This window comes from Crocodylus porosus, unplaced genomic scaffold (assembly GCF_001723895.1).
Source record: "Crocodylus porosus isolate Cpor-Errol unplaced genomic scaffold, CroPor_comp1, whole genome shotgun sequence".
Taxonomy (NCBI): Eukaryota; Metazoa; Chordata; order Crocodylia; family Crocodylidae; genus Crocodylus; species Crocodylus porosus.
The window spans coordinates 14,024,262-14,032,124 of record NW_017728920.1 but is presented as its reverse complement, the minus strand read 5'-3'; the positions used below and the strand labels follow the sequence as shown (position 1 = coordinate 14,032,124).

At 41.7% G+C, this 7,863-nt stretch overlaps 1 protein-coding gene across 2 annotated transcripts in view; it reads left to right on the top strand.

The window, feature by feature from the left end:
- The window catches only part of PRKG1 (protein kinase, cGMP-dependent, type I), a 1,071,278-nt gene that overhangs the window by 1,035,619 nt on the left and 27,796 nt on the right, over window positions 1-7,863 (top strand). For both annotated transcript variants that reach the window (XM_019538593.1, XM_019538592.1), the window contains exon 11: window positions 2,045-2,184. In XM_019538593.1, the coding sequence (XP_019394138.1) occupies window positions 2,045-2,184 (140 nt within the window). The remainder of the gene's footprint in view (window positions 1-2,044; window positions 2,185-7,863) is intronic.

Sequence of the window (7,863 nt, the reverse complement as noted above, 5' to 3'; positions counted from 1 at the left end):
ACCCCAGCTGACTTCCTGCCCTTTGGGCAGGGGGCTGGACTCGATGATCTCCCGAGGTCCCTTCCAGCCCTAATGTCTATGAAATCTATGAAATAGACAGGCTATGTTTCTCCTTATGTGATGTAACTTCTCATGTTATCCCATATCCTCTCCGTCCTGCCCCCATACACAAATATTTAATTAGTGGTGTGTACTCTACAATATGACATGATATACTGTGCGTTACCAGAGAAGCTTGCTGGAGCAAGGGAGGAATTTAGGAAATAAAAGTTGATCCAGATGAAGAAATTATTGGTTTCTTCTTTTATCTGAAGATAATTAATAGGATAACCAGGGGGAGACTGGTTGGAGTACGATTTTTACTTCTCGGAAGCATAAGTGAGTGCAACTCTGTCGCAGCATCCCAATTTTTAGAAGTACACATCCACTTGCATGGCAAGTACTATAAAATCACATTATATTTGTCCAGCAAGGGGGCTTTTCTCTTTATTTATTTCTGATATTACCTAGCCAGCTCCAAGAAATCTTATTAATTTGTGGACAAGGGTAGAAGCAGGACAGAGCCCTCTGCTTGTTCTTGAAAACCCTTTAAATGCCTTAATAGAGCTTTTTCTTCAAAAAAGCAGGCACACACTTTGCACCAAATTCTCAGTTGAATTAAATACTGTTCAATTTAATTGTCTGCAGATTGATATAATGCCAAATCACCTGCTGTACCTCAATTAAAAATGTGATCTATTGTATGTAGAGAAGATTTGGGGAAATCTTGAGTGATAATATGCTATGAAAAAATGCCTGGACTTTGGAGACAACAATTTCTTTACTAAAAATAGGTTATTTGAAGCTCAAGGTTAAAAGTAAAGACATTACAGAGCAGCGCTGTTAAAAGCCAGTTTCACTCATGCTTTGAAAACTCTCAAGGCTTATTCCCCTGTCAGGTCTATAGATATGCAATGGTGATAGAAAAGGTTTTTATTAAAGCTCCATATCGGTCAAAAAGCTGTTCTTTATGTGGTACGTATGTAATTGAGAACAATATATAATGCCAGTATTTTTCCCCTTCACTACACTAAGAATTTTTATAAATGTTTTTTTAATTCAATGGCATATTATGGTAGTAAATATACTGACTGTGCATGAGGTACCAATATACCATATGTTTAGAAACCTGGTTTTCAGTGAAAAGATCTGATGAGCTAAGTCAAGTGTGAACATTTTGAGTTAGCATAAAAACTGGCTAATTTCATGGAAAATACTCCTCAGGGAGTAGCTCATTATCCAGTCTACAGCAAGTACTGGGGGTAAAAAGTGGCGCCTTGACCCTTGTGAGCTAAATAGAGTAGGAATTCATGCTCAGATGTGTACTTGTTGCTATAACACTTTCTGTTCTTTACCTGGCTTCACCTCTGAGTCTGATCCTCAAAACCCTACTTGCCAGATCTTTCACTGGCCAGCAGAAGCAAAGAACACAGCTTGATGATTGAGGAGTTAAGAAAACAGAGCATACTGGGGATGGAGTAAGGGCTTCACTTGGTGAGACTAGGGATTGTGGAGGAGCTGAAGAAAAGACATTCTATTAGTTCTTCTATGGATGTAGAAGATCAGACCCATCGTCTTTAATGTCTTAAAGCTGATTCCTTCTTGCTTAAATGTGTTTAATTATATTTATGCCTCCTATAATATAAACAGTGTTAGTTTCAGATTTTTCTATCTTTTTTTTTGGAGGGTGGGTATGGGATAGGGTATTCTGATTTATATTAAACTATGCCTTTCAAAATTTCAGGTAACTACTTAGAGGCTGCATCTACACGAGCTGCTGACTATGCAATAACCAGAGTTACTGTATGGTAGTGTTGCCAAACAGCTTTTTCATGATGCTGACTGCACAGTAGCTCATTACTACTATGCTGTAGCATCGCGTCATACTTCCTGCCATGCAACGCTACTGCGCAGCAGTCATGGGCCACTGCACAGCTCACATCTTGTGTAGATGCAGCCAGAGAGTTATTTACCAATTGTAATGTATTTGCTATTCTCTTTCAAGGTCCAGTTGAAAAGTGATGAATCCAAAACATTTGCAATGAAGATACTGAAGAAGCGTCACATAGTGGACACCCGACAGCAGGAGCACATACGGTCAGAAAAGCAGATAATGCAGAGTGCTCATTCAGACTTCATTGTGAGGTACTGTTGCTTTACTTCATTTAAAGGACGACCTCTTGGTCTTTACTTTACTTTAGTTCACTTCAGTTTTAGGAATGATTGCATCAGCCTTGACCCTATTTCTTACAAAATTATGCTGTTACACAATGAATTATCCCTGAAGTAGTATAGGTAAAACATCTTTTGAATATAGGCTGAATGTATTAAGGTTAAAGTTGCAATGATTTTGCTACACTTGTAACATTACAGAAGCCTATGCATAGAAAAGTTATATAATTAAAGGATACACTGATATAATTTGACATTGATCCAATTATTAGGTCTGTGAATACCCACAAAAATCACCTCTGTTAAGTAACTCAGCAAGCATAGCACCACAAGTTTCCATGTTTGTGATCTCTCGATGATTTATCACTGTCTGCTCAAAATTCTTAACTTCCAACCCTTGCAAACTCACTGATCTGGAAGTCTCGTTGTATTCTATCTAGTATCTATCCCTGATACCAGGAATATTAAAATAATTTCAGCAAGCCAAAAGAGAATCTAGTTCATCTTCCAGGATTTTAAAAAGCAGCATTTTAATGGTTTTATGAGAAACAAAAGATATGTCTCTGTGGGTGCATTGATAAGTGCAATTAATGTGCCTGAATTTTCTTCACAGAAAATTAAGAATCATTAAACTACATCCTTGTTCTCATGTGAATGTGTGCCCATCAGGAGCAAGTTTGATCCTGATGGGAGCAGTTCACTCTAGGGCTGCTCCTGCCCTGCTCTGTTTCAGTGTAGCAGCCAGGATGAGCTCTAGGCTGGTCCTAGTCTCCACAAAGTTGGGGAGAGCTGTTCTGGCAGCCAAGCAGCTGCATCCCAGCCACCTGGAGATTGGGTTAGGACCCAATCTCCACCTGGCCAGGTGATCTATCCCAGCAGCTGGGAATGCTGCATCCCAGCCATGTAGAGATGGGATTGGGAGTCAGTCTTCCCATGCTGGAAGAGCTTTCCTGATAACCAGGATTGCTGCTTTCCAGCCACATGGAGATTGGGTAGGGACCTGATCTCCACACGACTGGGAGAGCCATAGGTGGCAAAAGGCTGGGGCTTGGGGAGCTTAGCTTTCCCATACTAACTGCCAGTGGCAGCAGCAGCACCACTCGGCATACAGCCAGGCTAGTGCCCCATGTGCACTCAACTCCACATGGCTGAGAAAGAAGAGGCTAACTGTGCATGTGTTGCACCACACAGAGCAAAATGGGAGTTGTAGTTCTCATATGGATGCACGCACTCCACTCCCTCAAATAATATTTTCTTCCTCCATCTACGGGGAGAGCTGTGCCAGCATCTGGGACTACTCAAACTTTTCCTCCATTTGGGGTGGTCCTGGGCGATAGTCATAAGTTGATGTTGATGTTACATTTTTTCAAGTTGGCCTCAAGGACATCCTTGAAGCACTTTTGCTGCCCTTCTATTGAGTGTATGCCTTGATTGAGCTGGGAAGCTAAAACGTGCTTTGGAAGCCTGGAGTCATACACTCAGATGACATGGCTGGCCCAGCACAGTTGACATTGGATAATCATCACCTAGTTGCTTGGGATGTTTGCATGTAAGAGGACACTAATGATGGTGCATCTATCTTCCCACTGGATTCAAAGGAACTCCCAAAGGCAGTATTTATGGCATCTTCTCTATGTTATCCAAGTCTCAGCTCTGTACAGTAAGGTGGGGATCACAACTGCTTGATAAACCATGAGCTTAGTTTCAGACATGATGTCATGATCTTCAAACACCTATTTCTTCAGGCATCTGAAATCTACATTTTAAGGCAACGGTCTGAAGGTCTGGTTCCAAGTGAGCACACACAAGAGCACCATCATTCCCAATTGAAGTTGGCTGCAATTAAACAGCTTACCATCCATTTAGTAGTTTAGCAGCACTCCAACTGGAAGCTTGTTGGTGGTAGGATATAGCATCACAGTAAGGAATATCAAGAAGAGCATTGGAGTAATGATGCAGCTTTGCTTAACTCCCATTTTAACCTCAAATGGATCTGCAGTAGATTCATTACTAAGAATCAGCACTCACATACCATTACGGAACAGAGAGAAACTGGTGGCAAATTCTAGTGGGCATACAGATTTCAGAAGCATCATCCACAGTGCTTCTCAGCTGACCGAGTTGAAGGCTTTCACGAAATCAAAGAAAGCCATGCAGAGAAGTTTGTTATTCCCAAATTTTTTCCTGCAGCTGGTGAGCAGTGAAGATCATGTCAGTTGTGCCTCTTGATGTCCTAAGCCCACACTGAGATTCTAAGACGAGCTCTTCAGCAAGTGGAAGGAGACAGTTCAGGAGGTTCTTGCAATGATCTTTCCTGTGGTGGACTGCAAGGTGAGCTCTCTGTAATTTCCAGTCAAACTTGTCTCCTTTCTTGTAGACTGTCACAATCATGGTGTCCCTAAAGTCATCTGGGATTTTGTCATCATTCAAGATCCTTAGGATGAGGGCATGAAGCTGTGATCTGAGCTTCTCTCCCCATGTTTGAAGATTTCAGCAGGGATTCCATCAGCTCCAGATTCCTTGTTTTTCATCTGCTTGATGGCTTTTCTTACCTTGTTAAGGGTTGGAGGGATTTAAGCATCATCTCTGACTAGAGTTGAGAGCACTCTCATCAACAACAATTGAAAAGGTCTTCAAAATACTTCAGTGGGCATGGGCTCCTTTTCTCTTGATCAGGTCTCCTCCATCTCAAGGGGGTGGTCCCTGAGTGTTCAGACCATACATGGCTTTGGTGGAAATGAAGAAACAGCACATATCATGGATGTCAGTGAGACGTTGAATCTCCTTTGTCTTGTCTTCCCACCATCTGTTCTTCACATTACAGGTCCTCTTATGGACCTCTGCTTTGGCTTGTTAGTAATTCAGTTTCTTTTGCTTAGAGTCGAAGTCATTCTGCCAAGTACAAAAGGCCTTGTGCTTGCAGTTGATCAGTACTCCGATATCCCAGTCATTCTCATCAAACCAGTCTTGATGTTTCCTGATAGGAAATACAAATGTCTCTTCACAGATGCTGATGATGGTGGGCTTGAAGGCACTGTAAGTGTTGCTAACATTCTCCTCCCACTATTATTGATTAGAATTAACCAGTTTTTTTATTGAGGCAGTAGTGAAAGAAGTCTAGCTGTATTGGGTCCTTGAGTCCTCCAGTGTTGATCTTTCATCAACATTTTTTCTGCTTCAGCTGTTGTTTAGGAGCCAGTTTGAGTGATATAACTGAGTGGATGAGTTAATGATTGGTCCAGCAACCATCAGCTCCTAGCACAGCTCAGGTGATGCAGACGTGTTTGTGATCCGGTGCATAAACAATGTTATAGTTAGTCAAGTGCCAGTGATTAGATCATGAGTATTGCCATGATGTCTTGTGCCTGTTTTTTGGCAGAACAGGGTGTTGGTGATGGTAAGTCCATGTTCCATATAGCTGGTCAAGAGGAGGATGCATTAGAGTTGACCTTTCCCATTCTTTCCTTGCCAATGATTCTATTCTAGACGTTTGAGTCCCTTCTGGCTCTGTCATTGAAATCGCTGAGCAGAATATCAGAATGGACTTGGTCATGGTTGGCATAGAATTCACCCTTGGTTTCATTGGCAGCATTAAGAATTGGAGCATATGCACTGATAACAGTGGCATCTTGGCTCCCTGTCAATTTGAGATGGGGAATCATGAGGCATTCATTAATTCTGATAGGGAACTTTTTTATTTGGTTTATGAGTTCATTCTTAATGGCAAAGCTAACTCCATGAAGTCAGTGTTCTCCTTCCTGTTTGCACTTCCAGATGAGGGTATAGCCACCTCCTTGCTCTTTGAGCTGCCCATTTCCTGCTTGCCAGGTCTCAGTCAATACAGTGACATCAATATTGTGTTGCCTGAGTTCTTTCACCATGATTGTGGTGTGGCGCTCTGGGTATTCACTATTAGAATTATCCATGAAGGTCCTGATGTTCCAGGTTCCAAAATTCATTGTGTATCTTTTGTAGATTTTGACCACAGTAAAGATGATCCCACTGGATACAGTTATTCAGTCATGAAAAAGGTAGGCAGACTAGGGCACCTTTTCTAGGCCTCTCCCCATGTGGGGTGAACAGAATGGATCCTGAGGATCCATAATTGCTCAGTCATAATTGCAGTTGCTGAATTGCACTCCTGTCTCATCCAGGTGCTAGATAACCTTCTTGTAACTTCCACCTTCATGCCAGTTCATGACTGGGAGCGTCCAGACAATCACAGTCCTGCTCCTGTTTTGGCTAGCTGGTCACCAAAGGACTGGAAAAGCCATTTTTATGACAGATGCCTATGCATGATTTATTTTATCATGGAGAAACTGCTGCACATCAGCTTCCACATGGTTCTTGACACAACAAAACCTTGATCCAAGACAAGTGGATATTTCATTCTGCTGCAGCCTTCATCTGCCTTTGCAGCCACTGAGATTATAACATCTTCTTCTATCTGTTCTGCCATTGAGGCCTTGTAGACCCAGGGCTGGGGGCTGGAGAGGCTTATTATAATGGCGACCTGTACTCTCCATGTCACAGCACCATCAAAAAATATAGATGGCTTTTCAGGAGCGAATGCGTTGACATCTGCTCTCCCCACCACATCCTGGCGGTCCAGCCACTGCATGGTCTGTGACTGTTTATTCATCAGTTACTCCTGCTTATTTCTCAGCTAACCTTCCCTGAAGGTCATTCCGCTATCTGCCACCTGTGGACACACTGCGTAGCAGTACAGCTCTGCCACCAAAATATTGTAATAAGTGTTCAATCATAACAGAGATTCTAAAGCAGAACTAATTCAGGGGGAGGGCTTTGTGAAAAGGAAAACACTATTAAAGAAATCAAAGCAGTACCATAGCCCTATTTTTGCAAAATCTTTGAACAGTAGTTCCGTTTAATTACTGATTAAAATGCATTAAAACCAGGAGAATTAAACTAAGCGGGGAAAGAAGCTAACTGTCTCTAAAGCAAAATACGTATTCAAAAAGAGGCTAATGTATTTATAAAATAAATGTTACATAGTGATTTAGTAAAGGACCAAATAATTTTATATTCAGCCAAGGGCTTCTTATAGGTAGAAAAAGGGATAAAGGACAGACTCTAAAAATGAAACCTTTTAAAACCTGACTGATTAAATCATGAAATGCTATAATTCCATGTTACTATATATTTTACATTCAAATGTAGTGCTGAGCTTCAAGGAAGCAGTGAAAGGCCAGCTATATTTTTTTCCCCTGTGTCTTTGCACAACCACTTGCAAGAATATTTGAGCACTCATGGCGCACAGGCCAGGTCCTGGAGGACTGGAAAAGGGCCAGTGTGGTCCCTATTTTCAAGAAGAGGAGGAAGGAGGATCCAGGCAACTATAAGCCAGTCAGTCTCAACTCCATCCTTGGCAAAGTCTTTGAAAAGATTATTAAGGCTCATATATGTGAGATCCCAGCAAGAAAAATTATGCTGAGGAGAAACCAGCACGGGTTCATAGAAGGTAGATCATGCCTGACTAATCTAGTCTCTTTTTATGACCAGGTTACAAAACACCTGGACACAGGAGTAGGGGTTGACATCATTTACTTAGACTTCAGGAAGGCCTTCGATATGGTACCCCACCCCATACTGATGAACAAGTTAAGAGGCTGTGACTTAAATGATTACATA